At 40.7% G+C, this 21,821-nt stretch overlaps 1 protein-coding gene across 1 annotated transcript in view; it reads right to left on the reverse strand.

The window, feature by feature from the left end:
- USH2A (usherin) overlaps nucleotides 1–21,821 on the reverse strand; it is an 837,868-nt gene that overhangs the window by 196,618 nt on the left and 619,429 nt on the right. Inside the window, exons 52-55 of the mRNA XM_021064292.2 lie at nucleotides 12,718–12,941; nucleotides 7,157–7,361; nucleotides 1,448–1,645; nucleotides 781–935 (exon numbers count right to left, since the gene is read on the reverse strand). Of these exons, the coding sequence (XP_020919951.2) occupies nucleotides 781–935; nucleotides 1,448–1,645; nucleotides 7,157–7,361; nucleotides 12,718–12,941 (782 nt within the window). The remainder of the gene's footprint in view (nucleotides 1–780; nucleotides 936–1,447; nucleotides 1,646–7,156; nucleotides 7,362–12,717; nucleotides 12,942–21,821) is intronic.

Below are 21,821 nucleotides of genomic sequence, written 5' to 3' on the forward strand. Positions count from 1 at the left end.
TAGACATTTTCACTTAAAGTGCCAAATAATATTTTCTTCCACCATTCTTCTCTCTGCTCCCCCTCTTAAATATATTTTTAAAAGCTTTAAAATGTTAACCTTACTTTTGACTTTTAACTTTTCCTCTTTTGTTTTTTGATTTGCTTCCAGAATGGCACCATAAGTGACACATTGGTCAAGCCAGACATCTTGAAAACACCAGGAACTGTCCTTTTATTCCCTGACATACAGCTGACCACTGAGTCCTGTAGACCTTGTCCCGGGCATCTTTCTGACATTCTCCATTCTGACTCCTGCTGTGTAAATTCAGATCTTCATTATTTCCTGTCAAGGTTGTTCCCGAAGTCTTGGAACCATTTTATTTTCTACTTCAGGCTCCTTTGCCCTTTTCCCTGTTTCTCAAGAGCAGGCAATTTTTGTTGAAATGATATTTAAATAGGATTTCTCAGTTTTTTAAACTGAGAAATGGTTTGAGATTTACTATGGATTTACAAAAGACCACCTAAAATGATTTGGTGGAGGAAAAGTGGATTAAGAGGATAACATTGGTTCAAGTTTTCTTCTTGTCTCTTTCGATTAATGAAACATTGATATTTGAATAAATCTCCCTCCAGTGATCTCCCCTTTCGGGCTGAAGTCTTGGTACTCAGCTAAGAGGCTACATGAACACCCTGCTTTATTGGGGCGGATGTAGTTTTCTGTCTTTGGAAAAATTACTCACAACCTGAGCCTTCGTAACACCGAATAATTCTGTCTAGAGTTTAGGCAAACTCTTCTTACCTTGCTGCTGGTGGTGCAGCCAGCCACCGTGCAAGCTTTCAGCTGGTATGAATATTCCTGAAAAGGTTGAATTCCTTTTGTATCAGAGAAGCTTAACGCTGTTCCTCGAAAACATTCAATTCCATTTCGGAGAAGGATGTAGTAAATAATGGGACCTAAAAAAAGAGGCAGAGAAAGCCCTGAATTTGGGTGTCAGCTCCTCCCTCTAACTATTTGGAAACAAATGAGATGGCTTAGGGTTCTGAAGAAAGGAGACAAAACAGCATTATTTAATTTTCCTTTTGCTATTACACTGCTGTGTGCTTAATTACACTTGCTCTTACAGAGGAGATGGAGTCGACACAAATGATCAGCATCCCTTGTTCATTCCTTCTCACTACCAAACACTTACTTTCAAAATGATTTTGCTTTCCCTTCACATGCTTTGCTTGCTTGAGAGCAGCTTGGGTATGTGCTGGGATTCAAGTTAAATCATATTTTTTGGCTAAAGATTCGTGAGGGCTGTTTCACAAATGAATCATTCACTGGCACATCCTTACAGTCCCCTGTCTCAGGAAATACTTTCTGGTGGTGAGATGCCCGCCAATTAAATGTAGACTACACTCATCTCACTTTGCTTATGCATTTACGGGGTTATGTTTTTTCACTTTTCAAAATAGCTTCATACCATTTGATTGGACAGGTTTCCTCCAGTGTAAGACTATTGCGTCATCGAGATGCTCTGCTCTGGTCCACCTGGGGGGACTCACACCCTCAGGCAGGTCTTCTTTTGTTCTGGTCCTGACTGCCCGGCTGAATCCTGGTCCATAGCTGTTCCATGCAGAAATCCTGTACTCATATGTCACGTACGGCTCCAGGTTCACATCTGGAGAGACAGAAATCAGATACGCTAAAAGAAAAAATTTTTTTTAACCACCATATTGAAAATGAATATCAGAACCTTAAACATGTAACAGGAAATGCTTAATGTTCTCATCTCATTGGGTGAAAACAAAATTCTAATATCTTTACTTTCTAAGTCATAAAAAACAGTGTAAGTATTTACTCGGTGCAGAGGTCTGCAATTATATAGGAGAGAATTCATTTTTCTGAATAGAGAAGCATGAAAATGACTGAAAAATAAAAGCCCTTGACTCATGTACATTAGATGTTAACGCTTCCCAAGTTCATGATCTCTTTACTTCTGTATGAGACAAGCTTGGCAACATTCTTTCACCGTGTAATTATTATAATTTTATGTAATATAATTTTTACTTTATAAATAGAATATAATTTTATTTTATAAATTTTTATATTTTAATACAATTTGTATTTAATAGAATTATTTATAATTTTACCAATTATTAAATTATAGATATTCTTTTATGAGATTATTATATGAATTATAATGTAGTGTTACGAAATTTAGGACTTGAACCTTAGCTAATTGTGGTACCAATGGTGAATAAAAATGAATTCACTTTCCACTGTATTTACTGTTTATACTGTACTATATATATTTCATTCTTTCTCCCACCAAAGTAGAACTGAAACCCAAACCTAACCCAGCCCATCTGATTAAAACAGTAAAACCCACCTGCTGAGATTTTTGGTCTGACGAAAGTTTTATTAGATCATCATTCGTGTGACCCAACGGTGGCCCAAATGTCTTAGTTCAGTTTTAAGCGTTAGTAACTTCAGAAGTCAACACCTACCAAAACATTCCTTGAAAATCTCCTTACCTGAGTCTCCTTTCCACTTAATTCATTCTGTGAATTTTGAATATGTGCACGTGTGGTTTGTGTGGTGGTTTCTGGATGACTCTTTCTCAGATGGGAGGATCAGAAGAGGTCCTCCTTGGGTGCTGGGCCACCTGCTCTATCTCCATTGGATGCGGGGTGAATTCCCGGTTCCATCCACTTGGGTTATCCGACAACATGCTCCTTACATGCCATCTCCTTACAATAAACCTCGCTCTGGCTATTTTATGGAATTTGTATGAAAATAACATGCAATTAAGTTGTGTGGCAGAACTTCATAAAACGTACATCGCTATGCACATGTAATTCTGTCTGGGAGGGGGTAGCTGCTGCTTGGTACCTGTGATGACCACGTGGGCACCCAGATTGCCCTTCCGCCCCCGCCAGGGACCTCTGGGCCAGAGTCTACAGCTCCCAGTTGTTTTTGCAGTTTGGTGTAGTCACGTGACTGATCTCGCCAATGGGAGGTGAATGGACGTGATATAGGCGCCTTATGCCTCCTTCTAAAGAGAAAATCATTCGCCTTCCATTGGCATTCTGACCCCTTCTGAGGCTGGAACGAGGGTGTTGTCACAGCTCGGGCTGCACCCCTCAGAAGCATGGCAAGGAACCCAGATCCTGAATGACCGTGCGGGGCTGAGCTGCCCAGACCGTCCACTGACCCATGGATGGTGACTCTGCTTTCGAATCTCTTTGTTGTAGCAGACTGCTCTTTGTGACTATGATGCTGTCCCCTTCAAGCCCAAGTCCCATCTCTAAGTGTCGCTGTGGCAACTCTCCACACGTCATTCCTAGTCATGCCTTACTGTAGTTCATTCTTCTTTTGACGCTCTCATATCTTATCGTTTTTCTGCATGTTCCTGTGAGGCCTGGTCTTTGAAAGATGTCCCCAGCCCACAAAAGCATTTTTTTTTTTTGCTTGACACATGAGGAATCATTGGTTGAAATTTTGCCTTTTCCTCAATCACCTCCTCTCATTTCTCAGAGCTTGTTTTTCTTTGCATTTTTTTTTTTTTTTTTTTTTGGCCAGAATTTCCAACTCTTATTTTAAGTTGTTATCTATAAATCATTTTATTGGGGCTAATATTCCTAATAACAGAGAGTTTTGGGTTTTGGAGTATGTATGTTCCGTATTTACCTGCTAATTGCTGAAGTGTCCCATACATATTTATCTTCAATCTTTTTTTTTTTTAGCTGACAGGGTAATCCTTCCATAATAATAATTATGTGACTCCACTGCTTGAAAAGCTTTACAATCCTCTCTTTGCTGTGTAAAAACAAACTCTTTTGTGTGGTACAAGAGGCCTCTGCAGTCTGACCCCTGTTCCGTGGCCTCATCTCCATCACGTTCTCTCAATTACATCCACTGTATCCAGATCAAGGTACCTGCTGTTGTCTTTCAGACTTGCAGGGCTTCCTCTTGCTTCCTGTGCTTTGTACATCTTGCTTTTTTTTTTGGTTGTGCCTGTGGCATATGGAAGTTCTGGGCGGGGGTCCTACACCACAGCCACAGCTACACCAGATCCAAGCTGCACCTGCGACCTATGCTGCAGCTTGTGGCAATGCCGGATCCTTAATCCACTGAGCAAGGCCAGGGATCCAACCCGCATCCTCAGAGACGATGTTGGGTCCTTAACTGGCTGAGCCACGATGGGAACTCCGTGTACACGTTGCTCTCTGGCTGGCCTAGCCTCCCTGAACGTGACAGGCTCCAACCCATCTTTTAGGTCTCAGCTCAGGCACAGTATCCTTCTGGATGTCTTAACTTCTACAGTCTATTGCAGGTGTCCTTGCCACACTCTGCAAAAGCATCCTACGCTTTCCTCTGTCATAGAACTTTATACTTCATTTCTCACATTACTGTAAAATTATATATTTGTTTCCCTCTCTTCACATCAGCCTCAAATTCCTGATGGGAATTCCTATTTGTTTCCATAGTTACTGGTCCTCGAATACTGACTGGTTACTAGTAAGGATTTAATATGTATTTTTTGATAAGTAAATGATTTTATGAATGAATACATTTTGGTCAGCACTGGTAGTGTTAGCTTTTAATTTTCATTTTCTAAAAAAGGCTGACTTTTTAGTCTAAATTGGTCTCAAGGGAATTTGCTTTAGCACCACTTGAGGGCTTCATTCTTTTCATGAAAAATAAAATATTCTTATTTTTCATATTCAATTCATAGGGCTATCTGGTAGGCAAGATAATCTGAGATATGGTTGTTAAAAGCCCTCACAATATTCTATCTGTAGGTGAAAATATTTATTCTCTTCTGTAGGCGCCTATTGCAACGATGTCTTAAAAACCCTTCAAAATCAGCATCTTGATTACAAAAGGCAGATGAAAGTAGAGAACTCTCTTAGAAGGAAACGGAAATTTTTAATTGAGGGTTCATGACTTAAATATAACTCAGTGGGTGGAGATTAGGGGTCCAACTGTCTTCTCTCCTGAGGCTCTATTTTTTTTGAGGGGGGCAGAGTGGGCCATGCCTGCAGTTCATGGAATTTCCTGGGCCACGGACTGAACCTGTGCCACAGCAGTGACCGGAGCCACAGCAGGGATAATGCTGGAGCCTCAACTGCTAGGCCACCAGGGAACTCTCATCTGAGGCTTTTCTAATTAAAGGCATTTCAATAAAATTTCTTTTTTTGTTTGTTACGGTGTATTAAATCCATAAATAAGGTAAAGTTAAATAGGACTGTTCTATTCACATGGATATTCCAATCTAGAAGGAGCGATGAGACAGGTTTCCGGATGCCTATGGCACGTGGTGGAAGTGGGGAATGGCGTGATGACGTGTCATGGGAGCACAAAGGAGAGAGGGGCTGACTTGGGAAGCCTGCCCTGCGGACAGGAATCCTGACCTTGGCCTTGAATTTGATGCTTAAGAAGAACATTTCGGGTGGGAGGAGCAGCATGAGGGATGCCTGGAGCACTCTGAAAGGAGCTCCCACACCACGTGGACGCTTCTCCATCTGCTGTTGCTCAAGATGACATCATCTGAACCTGACATTCACACGACGTGACTTTGGCAGGTCTGACCCTCCGTTTCCTCATCACTTAATCTGTTTCTATGACTTCTGGGCAAATTAAAGTAAGGTGTTCAGACACTTAGCACAATCTTGGAAGTTCATAGGACTCAGTAAACGTATCTTCCTCCCCTCCCTGGTCTCCTTCTTGGCACCCCAGAATCCTGCCTTCCTATTTTCCTTCTCAGGGTTTGCTGTTATCACCCATCCCCCGATGGTGAGGCCGAGGATGGGTCATGAGGGATAGAGTAGCTGTTTGTTTAATCTTAGCTTGCCTGAATTATGTCACTTCACTGTATTCTATTTGACCCTAGATAAGAGGTGTGTGTACACACACAGTTACACTTAATTCTTCAAAAAAAGCCACCAGAAACATGCTATGTAGGGACTTACAGAAATAGATGAATAACAAAAATTTAATAGCAGAATGATTTTGGAGGTGACCCAAAAATTTACAGTGTCTTTCACATGACTTAGCCAAGCCTGAGAATCACTATTTTTTTTTTTTTTCGGTCCTTTTAGGGCTGCCCCTGCAGCATATGGAAGTTCTCAGGCTAGGGGTTGAATTGGAGCTGCAGCTGCTGGCCTAAGCCACAGCCACAGCAACACCAGATCTGAGCCACATCTTAACTCACTGAGTGAGGCCACGGACAGAACCTGCATCCTCATGGATATTAGTTGGGCTCATTAACAGCTGAGCCATGATGGAAACTCTGAGAATCACTATTTTCTACTAATCCAGTAGGGCCAAGATGGGGCTTGGAAGTTGATATTTTCAACGCCCACAAAGGTTATTGTTCCCAAAATGATGGCTGTTTCAGGTTTCAGGAGAGCAGAGTCTCTGGACCCAGATCCAGGATCAGGAAAGGGATACTGACTTTATATTAAGTGGTCTTCCTTCTCTCATAAGGATGCTGCCAGGTCGTAGCAATCAGAAATTACCTCTTTTCTGCTTGCAAGAAGAACAACATTCATTCATGGCATTTACTGAAAGCTTTCACTTAGCTTTTGAGAATGAAAATTGGGCTTATTGAAAAATAATGGGATATACCATAAAAGGGCACACAACTAAATTATTTCTCTGTTCTTCATTTCTCTATAGGCTCAATTGAAAATAGCATGCATCCTTGTTTAAGTTAGACTTTGAGGGAGTTCCCGTCGTGGCTCAGCAGTAATGAACCTGACTAGTATCCATGAAGACGTGGGTTTGATCCCCAGCCTCGCTCAGTGGCTTAAGGATCCGGCGTTGCCGTGCGCTGTGATGTAGGTTGCACATGGGGCTTGGATCCTATGTTGCTTCGGCTATGGTGGAGGCCAGCAGCTACAGTTTAGATTGGACCCTTAGCCTGGGAACCTCTATATGCCGTGATTGTGGTCCTAAAAATCAAAAAATATAAAAGTTAGACTTTGAAAATTTAAAAACTACTAACTTTGAGCAGATCCAGCTGTGCCTTTCATTAGGTGGTAACTAGCTGGCTCCCACATATGATGGAATTAATTGATATTAGGTTAAGGAGGGAGATGAGGTCAGAGTGAAATAAATCTGCATTTTCCTCAGCTTTTCACCTCCCCTTTGGAACATGGGCAGGTGGCTCCCTTTCTGTTACCTGTGAAGGCAAGTGTGTTGACACCTCCCGTGTGAACGGTCTCTTCAGTGGATGAGCAGATTTCTTCACCTGATTCCTTCCCGATGGAATTGTGAGATCCTCTGATCACAGTACAAAGGTGGCTGGTAGAGTTGAAGGTGCACCTGCCGCAGTGTGCTGTGGCTTCCATGGATGCTGGGCAGACGGTCCTGCACGCCTGGGTTTCCTAAGTCACATGGAAGGGAGGAGGGGGGTGGGGGAGGGCATTTAAAACTTTCATTTAGACAGGTGTGCGGTGGTTTCTACAACTTTCAAATGAAATTTTTTTCTGCTTAGTTCCTGAATGAACATCTCAAAATGCATAAGTGACAGACGATTGGATTAGGAAGATGTGGTATATATACACAATGGAATACTACTCAGCCATAAAAAAGAACGAAATAATTCCATTTGCAGCAACATGGATGGAAATAGAGACTCTCATACCAAGTGAAGGAAGTCAGAAAGAGAAAGACAAATGCCATATGATATCACTTATATCTGGAATCTAATACAAGGCACAAACGAACCTTTCCATAGACAAGAAAATCATGGACTTGAAGAATAAACTGTGGTTGCCAAGGGGGAGGGGGAGGGAGTGGGGTGGTTGGGGAGCTTGGGGTTAATAGATACAAACTATTGCCTTTGGAATGGATTAGCAATGAGATCCTGCTGTGTAGCACTGGGAACTATGTCAGGTCACTTATGATGGAGCGTGATAATGTGTGAAAATAGAATGTGTACATGTATGTCTCACTGGGTCACTATGCTGTACAGTAGAAAAAATTGTATTGGGGAAATAACTATTAAAAAAATAATTATAAGTAAAAAAAATTCACAATAAGAAATGAAGGCAGTCTATATACTAGAAAGAGACGTTAATTTGAAATAACACAGGTTTAGATTCAAAGTCCAGTTTTGTCCCTTCCTAGGGCTGTGACCTTGAACAAGTTTCTTATGTGCTCAAAGTTTCAGCTTCTTCCAGGAGAGACAGGAAATTCAATTCACTGTGCAGGGTTTGTTCCGTGACTCAAATGAGATAGTGCGTAAATGTCTTACACTTGGTGGCTACGCTATAAATAATAACAGTAGTCATTATATTATTATTAGTATTTTGACACTTTCCTAATGGAGTTTCAGAGAAAATAAAGAATATGATATTTGAGAATCTGTACTTTTGTGCTCTTGGGCTAATAAGAAGTATTCTGCATGCAAGTTTTTAGAAAATCTAAATATTGCATAAACTAATTATAATAGCTATTATTTGTATTTATAAGCATTTTCTTGGGTGAATCTCTAGTTTTTTTTGTTTGTTTGTTTTGTTTTTTTTTTTGTCTTTTTGCCTTTTCTAGGGCTGCTTCTGTGGCATGTAGAGGTTCCCAGGCTAGGGGTCGAATCAGAGCTGTAGCCATCGGCCTACACCGGAGCCACAGCAACGCGGGATCCGAGCTGCCTCTGCAACAACCTACATCACAGCTCACAGCAACACCGGATCCTCAACCCACTGAGCAAGGCCAGGGACCGAACCTGCAACCTCATGATTCCTAGTCGGATTCGTTAACCACTGCGCCACAATGGGAACTCCTAGACTTTTTTTAGCTGTTGATAAGTACTAGTAGGCTCTAATTTCAGAAAATGAAATACTTCATCATTCCAAATAATAAGAGATACAAATAAGGGAATATTCTTTTTTTTTTTTGGGCTGTGCCCACAGTATACAAAAATTCCCGAACCCTCGCCACAGCACTGATCCTTGCCACAGCAGTGACAACACCAGATTCTAGGCTACCAGGGAACTCCCCAAATTAGGCAATAATCTTATAATGCAAAGTTCTACTTCACCTTTTCTTTATAGAGGTAGCATAACATTTAAAATAACTTTTGCTATTTACAATTGATCTTCATCCAATCTCTCCCTTATGTAAAATAAGTTAAATTATTCTCCCCAAGATAATCAAAATAAAACTACATCAGAAGACTCTAGTTGGATTTCCATTTAAACATGTGCATTTATTTTCATTTTCTCTGAAAGCCCAACCCAATGACAGTAAAGGAATATAGAAAAGCCAAGGAAACAGAAAGGGATCAACACACATTTCTGGAAGCTGGGAAGTGGATGAATGTGGTAGAGACAAGGCTATGTGCCTAGTGATGCTCATTTTTGCCTTTTATTTTTTTCCTGGAAAGACTAGATTTTCAAGTCTGGCCACAAAAGAAGGAGCCTTGAGTGTGGAAATGTTTGTGTGGCTGGTGCAGGAAGAGATACGTTCCACACACGGGTGGACCTGTGCATGGGCCATCAACCGTCTTTCCCTTTCGCCACCATGAAGCCCCACGAGATGGGAGGGACTGGGGTTCCTGCAATGTGCTTGGAGAAGAGCTGCTAACTCACAGCAGGCTGTCACATGAAAAGTTTAAGAAAAATCCCTTCTGTTAACCCACCCCATGCGTGAATATGTCTGTTTTCACCTCAGCGCCATCCAGTGTGTTCCAGCAGAAACATAAATTAGTAGGTTGAAGCTGGATGCTGCCCTAACATCAACGAAACCCTAAGGTATGTGGCATTGGCTCAGCGGGCTGTGGCCAAGAAATACGTGCGAGGGTTTGGGAAGCTGAGGAGCTCTCTTTTGCTGTGGAGAAATACTGGGTAAAATTGTGCCCTGGTCACCTGTATTGCTTCTTTGGAAAATTCTCTACTGAGGTCTTCTGCCCATTTTTCAATTGGGTTGTTATTTGTTGTTGCTGTTGAGTTGTATGAGTTGTGTATTTTGGAGATTAGGCCCTTGTCTATTGCCTCATTGGCAAAGATTTTTCTCCCATTCTGTGGGTTGTCTTTTCATGTTCTTACTGATTTCCTTTGCTGTGCAAAAGCTTTTGAGTTTGATTAGGTCCCATTAGTTTATTTGTGCCTTTATTGCCATTCTTCTAGGAGGTGCATCAAATCAGCAAACAAGAGAGAGTTCTTAAAAACTAAAAAAAAAAAGATAAAGAACCCCACAAGAAATCAATAGAAAGGTGGAAACTTAAAGTTAAGGTAATATCTCATCATGCTGCAAAAATGAGGGTTAATCAATAGACAAGAAATGGGAAGAAAAATTTAAAATATCAGTTCAAATATCAGTTTAGGAAGTCCAACACCCAACTGATCAGCAAAAACAGAGGAAAAAAGAGGGAGCAACTTATCCAATAAATAACAAAGTAGCATTCCTTAGAAGTGAAGGCCATGAGACTCCACTCTGAAGAAGTCCACAAAAGTATATGATGCTGAGTATTAATGATGATGATATTAACACCTATAGAAGCACACTGCCATGAAATTTTAGAAAAGCAGCATAAAGAGGATGTCTTAAGAGCTGTCATGGGAAAAACATCGTGGTTACCTTCAAAGAAAGGGGAGTCACAACAGCGAAGAAAATTTTAAAATGCAGAAATACCGTCAAAATGCAGAGGAGAAATCATTTTTAACATTGACGTGTATAGTAAATCAAGCTATAGATCTAATAGGAAGGTGGCATTACAATAATTTCAGACACCAAGCTCTCAAAAAATTTCCTTTTCGTGCCCCTGTAACCAGGGGGCTAATGCCTCAAAAGAAGGAGGTAGGGTCGGAGTTCCTGCCATGGCTCAGCAGAAACGAATCTGACTAGCATCCATAAGGACACAGGTTTGATCCCTGGCCTCTCTCAGTGGGTTAGGGATTCAGCGTTGCCATGAGCTGTGGTGTAGGCTGGCGGCTACAGCTCTGATTTGACCCCTAGCCTGGGAACCTCTATATGCCGTGGGTGCAGCCCTAAAAAGACAAAAAAAAAAAAAAAAAAAAAAGAAGGAGGAGGTAGGGTGACAAAGAGGGAAAACTGAGGTTCAGAATGCAGGGAGGCCATCACAGAGGAGGAGTGACAGGGATTCCCAAACCGATGACATCAGGAAGATGAGCTGGGATGGCCGTAGAGACATCCCAGAGTGAGCTGCTCCAGAATGGAGCTCGAATTAAAAGATTCCAGGAAAGAAGTCTTCAGGAAGCCAAATGGAATCTTACCTATGACACTGCTTGAGTCAGCTTTGAGAAAATCTAATTATAACCATTTAAACATGCATGTGAAATCCAGCTGTTACTTTGCTTTCTTAGAGCCAACTCAAGCCAACTAAGAGATCATGGAGGGGTGCCCTGGTGGCTCAGCAGGTTAAGGACCTGCTGTTGTCACTGCAGCAGCTGGGTCGCTGCTACGGCGCTCGTTCAATCCCTGGCCTGGGAATGTCCACATGCATCTTGGATATCTTCCTTAAATAGTGGAAGCTGTGTCTTCCTAACCAAAATAAGATGCCTGGGAATTAAATGTGAGGTGGGCAGTAATGAAATACATGGTTCTGAGCCACAGTGTCATTTATGAAGTTAACAGGTTTTCTACCTTCGTTGCTGAAATACGAGTGTCCTTTTAAGAAGAGTATTCCATGGAGACGCTTCCTAACGCGTTATTTTAAAGGCCCAGTCTTGCAACAACAGCAGCTCTTTGAGACTTAAAAATACATTTAGGAAAAATGTCCTAGTCCAAACTTCTGAAAACACTGGGCTGGAATACACTTAAACTCTGGGAACACAGTGTTGGAGAGATTCCTTGCATAGAACTGGCTAAATAAAGTTGTGCTCAAGTCAGACCAATTTTTTAAAAAATCCGTAGACAACCCCCCCCCCACTATTTTTCTTAGGCGTTTTGTATGGCATGAAGTACCTATTCTCTTCAACAATTTTCCGTGTTATCTTAATAGTCATTGCTGCTTGGTGCTTGCTGGGTCCCTAAAAATCTCAAGACTTATGATGCATCCTAAAGTGTGTGATGTCCACACAAGACTATGTAGTTGCATCAGCAGCAAGAGCCCTTCCATTGCCTGTGAGCAAAGCAACAATTTTTAGCCATCTCTCAACGACAAATTACTACCCAACATAGTAGGGAGTTTGGTTTTTAAATGTCCATAATCCTTTCCTTAAAATGGTGGGTTTCTGGAGTCCGGGGTCAAGTTTAATGCTAAAAAGCACAGCATGGGTGTATGCGAAGCATCTTAACATTGGGATATAAACGATGCACCCAGCGGACGATTCATTTTTGCGGTTGGCCGGCTGCTGCTGATCCTGCACCACCTCAAGGAATATGACAGAAACACGCCTACGTGACGTTGTGGGCTCTAAGGTCTCTCTATCAAAGGAAAGTGATGGACCACGGTTGCGGGCCAGAGGGAGGAAGCCGAATTTCCCTACATCTCTATTCACAGCACCACACAGGCTCTTTCAGGATCCAGACTTGCTGTCTGCACGAATCTGAAGTGCTGGTAAAGCTTCCTGAGAACAGCTAATCATTATTAATTCCTTTAGAATTCATTGCAATAACATCAATCATGGCAAACTCATTTGGTATTAATATGGATGTAATGCGAAAATGAATAATGCACACAGGAGTTTTTATATTCCTATTTTAGAAAAATAGTTATGAACAATGTATTTCTCTTTCCATTGTCAAATCAGCACCTCTGAGAGGTTCTCCATCAATTACCTTCATCATCATTCCAGTTGAAACCGTGTCAGAGCAAACATATTTCAAAGGATTATATCCAACTCCATTACAGCATTTCTGGCTCTTTGGAATAAGTTCAGTCTCACAGCATTTTACTGGCACCGGGTCATTCTTTTTAACATGTGCTTTAGACTCTCCACTGGAAGCCGAGCAGCATATGGTATCTGACATATTCACATAATCCTGCCCACAACAGAACATCCCTGCGAAAATAAAATGTTATTGTAGATGAATATGAAATCAAAACAGGGAAGAAAACGGAGGCGGCTGCAAAGTGTGGTATCAAAGTGTCAGACCCAGGCAGTTGGTGAAATGGCACAATCCCTAAGGCAGCATCTCCCTACCAAGGTGAGTTAAATGGACAGTGAGGGGTCCTTCTCACCAAGACCACTAGACACTAATTAGGTGAAGAACACACAAGAGGAGGTGTTCTAGAATCGTCCAGCGGGGAGGCCAAACTTCTCCCAAGCTCCATAAAAAACGATCTGATTTCTGTCGTGAGAACGGCCTGCCCGTTTTGTGATGATAACAGCTTGTGGCAGGAGAAGGCACTGTTAAACTCCAGGGACTCAGAAGTCTTTTCTAGAAATTCTGAGGGGTCACCCTTGAACCCTGGGGTAGGAGGCTTGACTGCGGAAAGGTGGCACCATCTTGGAAGGGGAGGCAGTTGCCTAAGAGTCTTGTAAGTTTCTGCCTGCCTTTGTCTATGAATCAAATATTTGTTTCCTGTGAAACCAGCAGCAACGGTACCCATTCTTTTTCATCACAAGACAGATTTGTATTCAAAACCAGCTAAGGGTGCTCACTGACCAGGTGACCATTTGGCCACCATTATTGAGGCTGCACTACTTTCTAGACCCATTGCTAGATGTGGGTAAGAGGTTGGGGGTAACAGCAGAATGACTTTGGAAGGGGGGTTGTCGACCCGCTTCTCGAAGAAAGACCTGAGTGCCTGAGATACCAAATAGCCTTCTTTCTCTCCCCAAATTCAGTTTAACTGCCTATGTTCACATCATTTCAATCTTGCCATAGAAGAGAGACAGCGGAAATTTAGACATAAGAGCCTGAATACATAAACAATACTCCAGAGTCAGATGAAGCTAGAAATTAAGATGCCTAGACCCCATGTCACAGGGCTATCATATTAGAATTTATGTCTAGTTATATAGCAGTGTGATGTGATGAATGATTTATTTTAATTAGAATTTTGTTTATTTATTATTAGTCCCGACTGATAACATAAAGAACCTCAACTTCAAAATGCCCTGGGGTCTCGAATTGTTTAATCTGGTCCTGTACAAACACCAGCATTATGAAAGGCGCTCCTAATAACAGACCAATGAGTTTGAAGTGCTTTTTGTTTTTTCAAAAAGCACTGAAAGTGGACACGGATTTGGCACATGCCTTCAGAAAGATGTTTATCCACACACGGCTCCAAAGAACCCTCTCCCCAATTTTTCCACTTAAAAAAATCTCCCAATATCTACAAAGTTTTTATTTATGGTTAATAACATACATTGATCATAACTGAAATTTGAAACTCCATTTTTAAAGCTGATAACTGTTGAAAGTAATTGGTTTAAAAGTAAACTGTATCTCTAGTACTATATTAATAATTGTAGTTGTTTTAACATTTCCAGGGTAAGTTTTATCAAATAAATACACACAGTAGGACTGTCAGTGTAGCCTGAGTCTTGAATATGATGGGTAAAAATCACACACACACACACACACACACACACACACAAGAAAAATCCACAGCTTCAAGTGTTATATTGTTTGTGCATTTTTTTCCTGCTGCTTTCTGATCAGACATTTAAATACAACCTTGGATTCTTTGCTGTCATTTTTTTTTTTTCTCCAGCAGTTTTCTTAAAATAATTCATGTTTCTATTTTAAAGAGCAATCAAAATCTGAAAACTGGCCCTTTAGGGAGCAGAACACATTCTCTGCCTCTGCTCCCAAATTACTTTATGGTTTCACCCTGCTTTAAGTATAAAATCAAAATGCAGACATTGACCTAATTTGAAACTCCTAATCAGTCATCTGATCGCTCTGAGGGACTTTTGACAGGTCAACTAAAATTTTGATAATGAACTGTTTTCACACTAGGAAAAAAGAATGCTTTCTTTCTCGTCTTTGTTTCCCTGAATTGAAATTTTCGGCCAAGATTTCCCTCCCATAACAAGAAGTGACTCCCTTTCTAGTTTCTTTGGTAAACCATTACTTCTTTAATTATTATCAACCTTGTTCCAGTGTGATAAATTGCTAATTACTTAATACCCTAATCAGCGTTCATTCTTTGCACAGATAAACTGTGACAGTGCCATTAATTTAAATAGTAATTTCACTTAATGGCCAGAACGGCACACCAGATTTTTATGCAGCATTTTCTGAAGACTGCATCCATCACTGCAATATTCTGACATAAAGATGTCTGACGTGCACTAACTCACTTAGGGAGAGCAGATGCTGCAGAGCAGGGCTTGGTGGTAATTCCCATAGTGCATCACTTCAGCATGAATGAGCTGCAAATTCAGAGACAGACAATCTTCTGAAACTGCATTGCAATAACTTTTGACCCTGCCTAATTTATCACATGTAGCACTTGACTTTTGAACTTTGACACATAGAAGGCACAGTTTTAAATACGCCCAAAGAAAAACAAACAGGTCATGTATTATTGATGGATTGATCTACTCTTCCAGAGGCTCTTCATTAAATTTGTACAAAGGTGGACACTCCCTTTGATCAAGATGCAGATGTTATTCGAGGGGTAGAGTATACACCGAACCGTTAGATGTTATTTTTGAGATCTGACAGCTTATATTGTCTTTGCAAACAGCGTATATAGCCCACGAACAGCTTCTGTTTTGTTGCAAATATCTGTGAAAAGAGTGAAAGATTTTTTTTTAAATCACGATATTCTGGATACTTCCAATGTCACCAACATTTAATGTCCAGGGCTGCACAGGAGAGCATTTATAAACATATAGTCTTGGTTAATTTCTAAAGTGTTAATTCTATAAAATAAGTGCTCCATTTTTCTTAAAAAAAAAAAAAAAAAAAAAAGCCCAAGAATTATCATGCTTTTGAGATAAAAAATAGTGTAGGGACAAAAGAGAGAGTCTGGAAAATGACAAATTACTGTAGAACTCTGGGAATGACCATGGGGACCACATTTTAAGCCAAGGGATTACACTTTAGGTCTAGACGAATGTAAAAAATAAAGGTTTGTGATTAGTCATTCTCAGGACAAAGATCACGGCAGAGCATGAAAGAAAAGAGATGTGTCTTGTCTTTACCAGCAGGTGGCTCTATGGCTACCACATAAAACTGAGAAAGGGTTAGGGTAAAACTGCTCCCCAAATTGCTGCACTGTATTTCACAGCCTGTATACATTACACTTTTCAAAAGTTCATTATGTCATACGGAAATCTTCCTAGGAAGTCTTCTTGCAACGTCAGTCTCACAGAATGGATTTCTGTGCTGTATTTCTCTCTTTGCAAAGTCCTCCAATCCCATCTTACGTAACAGGGGTGGTAATTCATTCTACTGCTCTCTGAGTCCAGGACATGGAAACTCAGTACTTTCTTCTAGAACAGTTTCCACCTGGAGTTTCATATCAAAAGGCCTCAGAGACAACATGGATAACAGAAACAAGGCCATATGCTTCACAGGAAGGTCACAGTCAGTTCCTCATGGTAACAGAAAATCCTGTCCTCTTGGAATGATAGAGAGGCTTGAATTTTCATCTTTTAATATGAAGGGGTATAATCAAGCCCAACCCAAGACTGATGGCATACATGATAAAACCATATAAGCAAACGCTGAGGATAAAAAGAGTAATAAAGAGGTTTAAAACATCCTCAAAGAAAATGGTTAAGAATACATATCCACCGAAATGACAGCATGACTTTCATCCCGTGATACCTGTATAACACTCCCACACAACTCATCTGCCCAGAGAGAGCACTAAAAACATAAACGCTACCCCAGCACTTCTGTTCCAACAGCATCTGTTAATTCACTCCATTTATAAAATACATATTGACAAAGACAACTGAACTGGGACCAGGGAGATTTGATTTGGTGTGAGAAAGTCAATTCAATGTGATTTTGTTAAAGGGCTCCTGCAGGCAAATAAAAGAGTTTAAGTAATAAAGTACATAAAGAGATGTTTTACGAGCCAGCCCGGTCTCGTGGCAGGCACACAATGCCAGGCGGGAGAGACAGGCCAGGCTTAGGAACGATATTATGAGCTCCAAACCCTCATGCAGTAGGTAGGGTGTTGCTAGGTTGAGGAGAAAAAGGGCCATATGGATATTCTGGAAGGTCACTGAGGTCACAATCATTAGGGGCGACAGGAGGGAGCGGCAACAGACAGAGGAACGAGACATGTGGAATGTGTCTATTTTCAGTGAAACCTGCAGGGAGGTCAAGAGACTAAAAAGAGATTTTTTTCCTCCCTTTTAAAAGGATTATTCCTTCAGTCCACAATGATTACCAGAGTTGCCAGAACTGTAGACGGTCAGGAGAAAGGCTGGAGCTAATTCTGATTCACGGGAATTGAGGAATACCACAATTTGCTTAAGAAATGTTTGGCTAGCATGGATATCACAGTCAAGCCAATAAATGATTCTGAAATTTGGGCCCATGGATGGACCTCAGGGCATATGAAACTGCAGGCAAATGTTTCAGTGTATCCTATGCACAATTATTTGAAGTGAGGGTATATAAGGTTCAAAAGATTCTGAACCATATGACCCCCAAAAGATGTAGAGTCCTTGGCCTGATAGGCACTCACCTCTGTTCTATTTCTTAGAACAGGTGCTTTTGGTGAAGCGTGTTTTAACTGACTTGTTTTTCCCTCTTCACATCCATCCTGCCACCCGAATCCGATTCATCTCCTTGAATCATAGCTCTTGCCATCATCGCATTGACTCTTCCCTGAGTACACAATAATGTTCAAAATCCTTTTTCCTACTAAGCCTTATCTCACTCTGTTTCCTTACATGCAGCTTATACATCCACTCAACCCAACTACTCACGTGTACCTGGACCTGCTTTGCATATGCTCATTTCACACTTCAGCTCAAGCTATGCCCTTTAGCTGGAACATCTTTCCTCCATCTACATGTCTCGAAATCCTACTCATTATTCGAGGCTCCAGTCCAGTGTTTTAGCTTTCTTCATCACCTGGACTGGACTGATCAGTTGGTCTTCTTATGCTTGTCTTCATCCCTCTCCTACGGCCTGTGTTTAACCTTACGGGCACATTTCTCCTTGATTAGATTCTAAGTCCTTGAGGATAAAAACGGTATCTTAGCCATTTTATACTCACAAAGCACTGAGAATGACATTTTGAATATAGTCGCCACACAATACATATTTATTGCGTGAAGGAATATGGCAATTGACTTAAAAAAGGCAATAGACAAAAGCAATGATCAAATGAGACCATTCACTGCTATTTTAAAACTAACTCATTGTGGTATGGGGGGGGCGGGGCAACACTTCTGCACCCCTACTCCTCCACAAACATGCTTCTGTCTTGAATGGACTTGCTTTTAGCTGACTCATCTAATGGATGAAGAGGTACTCAACTAGTTCGTCATAGTACAGGATAACCAACTAACTGCCATGATTTTCTACTAGACCCGATTACTAAGCCTTACAGCCGTGGGTCTCAAGGTTTGCTGTTAGGACCCCATTAGACCTTTACAACTCATTGAAGAATCAAAATGCCTCTTTTTTTTTTTAAAGTATATTAGCGATGTTTTATTTCTTATGTTGCGGAATGAGTACCATAGTTTTCTTTGGATTCTATTTTCTATCTTGTGGTACATCTTAAATGTCACAAAATATATATATATATATATATATATATATTTTAATTTTCCCACTGTACAGCAAGGGGGTCAGGTTATCCTTACATGTATACATTACAATTACATTTTTTCCCCCACCATTTTTTCTTTTGTTGCAACATGAGTATCTAGACAAAGTTCTCAATGCTATTCAGCAGGATCTCCTTGTAAATCTATTCTAAGTTGTGTTTGATAAGCCCAAGCTCCCGATCCCTCCCACTCCCTCCCCCTCCCATCAGGCAGCCACAAGTCTCTTCTCCAAGTCCATGATTTTCTTTTCTGAGGAGATGTTCATTTGTGCTGGATATTAGATTCCAGTTATAAGTGATATCATATGGTATTTGTCTTTGTCTTTCTGGCTCATTTCACTCAGTATGAGATTCTCTAGTTCCCTCCATGTTGCTGCAAATGGCATAATGTCATCCTTTTTATGGCTGAGTAGTATTCCATTGTGTATATATACCACCTCTTCCGAATCCAATCATCTGTTGATGGACATTTGGGTTGTTTCCATGTCCTGGCTATTGTGAAGAGTGCTACAATGAACACGCGGGTGCACGTGTCTCTTTTAAGTAGAGTTTTGTCCGGATAGATGGGATTGCAGGGTCATATGGAAGTTCTATGGATAGATTTCTAAGGTATCTCCAAACTGTTCTCCATAGTGGCTGTACCAGTTTACATTCCCACCAGCAGTGCAGGAGGGTTCCCTTTTCTCCACAGCTCCTCCAGCACTTGTTATTTGTGGATTTATTAATGATGGCCATTCTGACTGGTGTGAGGTGATATCTCATGGTAGTTTTGATTTGCACAAAATGCCTCTTTTTATATAGGTTATATGTGTTTATATTTACTGGATTAAAGCCTAAAACTGAAAGTCTGACATATGTATTCATCAATCCATTTATGATAATGATAAATATATAACATGCTAACATAAATGTTATAAATATATAACATGCTAACATAAATAACAAAAATATGTTTATTTTATTTATGAAAAATAAACATATTTCCAAACTGAGAAAAATTAGAAGAATGGCACTGTTTTCCATTTTTGCAAGCCTCTTTAATGTCTGGCTTCATAGAAGGAACTGAATCCTATCTGCTTTTGCATCCAACTGTCGTAACATCACCTGCTGTGTAACCTCTGAAAAACTCTACCATACACTCATGAGATGATGAGAGTGAAAAAGGCATATAATAGTTTGGTATTATTATGACAATAGTTTTGATTTCACAGACCACCTGCAAAGGTCTTAGAGACCCTTGGATGTATCCAGGCCATACTTTAAAAGTTGCTGCCTTAGAGCCTAGCACCCATATACAGCACCCTTTCTTCTTTTCTTTCTATTTTTTTGTCTTTTTTCTTTTTAGGGCCTCACCCATGAAATATGGAAGTTCCCAGGCTAGGGGTCGAATCGGAGCTGCAGCTGTCAGCCTGCACCACAACCGCAGCAATGCTGGATCCTTAACCCACTGAGCAAGGCCAGGAACCAAACCCAGGTCCTCATGGATCCTGGTGGGGTTTGTTAACCACTGAGCCACGGCGGGAACTCCCATAGCACCCTTTCTTCTAACTTTTGACGTGTCTGGTGTGCAGTCAATGTCTCTTTTTTCCCCTGGCCAACTAGAAAATGTTTGCAAGTTAGTAGTTATATTATACTGGACTTGCTTATCAGACTTGATAAACAATGATACGGTTTTTGGGTTGGAGAGCATCCAATGTTTGTTCAGGTATCGGAATGCTCAGAAAGGTTGAGAGCATGAACCCTATAGCCATTTGGATGGAATTAGCACCCCTTCTTAGTCACAGTGGCAAAAGATTCATGGGCAAAACTCCTAGTCTCCTTTGCATTTAGGTGTTGACATATAGATGAATTCTAGTCAATGACAGAATTGACAATAATAAAAATATTCACTATTTCTAAACCCCATGCCTGTTATTTCATATTCTTTCCTTTTCTGACTACAGACAACTACCAGGTGACATGAGAAGCTGCCTGCTGAAAATGACAGCACTTCCAACAGCCAGAACGACAGAGAGAAAGAGTCTTATGCTAAAGATATGTTCAAACTGCAGTACAATTATGTGAAAATTGCATTTGAGCCTTTATGAATTTTGAAGTTCATTGATAATATCCGTTAGTGTTCCTATTACACAGCCACTTACTAGACATGTGATGCGGAAAAAGTTTTTTAACTTCTGTTTAAAGCACTTCTGTTTCCTCATCTGTAAACTGGAGATAATGGTAGTCCCTACTTCATAGGGTTGCTGTGTATATGAAGCATGTAGAACTCAGCTTGGCAAATAGTGAACATGGAAGCCACCTACTTTGGATTGCTATAATTTGCCTCCCACTTCTTATGTACATCTTTTAGCCAATAAGTCATATCTTGGAGACACTGGGATGGATTTCTTGACTGAAATTTAGTTATCTTCAGAATACTAACTTTTTAAACTCTATAATTCTTGGGAGAAACTTCCGAAAGGACTATGAGTCTACACTGGACAGTTGTGTATTATATGATTTATACAACACTTTTTTTTTGCCACACCCATGGCATGTGGAAGTTCCAGGGCCAGTGATGGAACCTATGCCATAGCAGTGCCTTGAGCCACAGCAGTAACAATGCAGGATCTTTAATCTGCTGTGCCATAAGGGAACCCCCACATCATTCATTTTTGAAGAAGATCTTGGGAGGTTGGTTTTGGTTGTGTGTTTTTGTGTCTTTGGTTTACCTTGCAAAGGTATCTGTCTTGTTTCCTTATAGTACAGATCCAGGTGACTTGTGCCATCTCTTGGAGGCAATCCTTGAATTCGTTGGGTGGATGAAAATGTCATATTTGAAATCTAATTCTATTGTATGTATGAAAATCATCCACTGTTACTCTTTTCTGGGCAGTTGATGGAGACTGACATAACAACACAGAACTAGCAACCAGTTTGACCATATATATATAATCTTCCTCTACACATGTCCCACTGCTAGGGGATTCCAGGAAAGGATTAGAAGGTCTCAAGCACACCTCCTCACATGAAGATATCAAAATTATAACTAACTGATGAACAACCACCAACAAAATAGACTGAAAACTACCAAAAAAGATATCCTACCCCAAACACAAAGAGGAAGCCAGGGGAGGGTAGGAGGGGCACTTTCACAATATGAGCAATATGATACCCACTGAGTGAGCAACCCACAAACTGGAAT

This window comes from Sus scrofa, chromosome 10 (genome assembly GCF_054392235.1).
Source record: "Sus scrofa isolate SSC_HxYL_T2T_F1_AM1 chromosome 10, Sscrofa_HxYL_maternal_Yorkshire_Landrace_v2.0, whole genome shotgun sequence".
Classification (NCBI taxonomy): Eukaryota; Metazoa; Chordata; class Mammalia; order Artiodactyla; family Suidae; genus Sus; species Sus scrofa.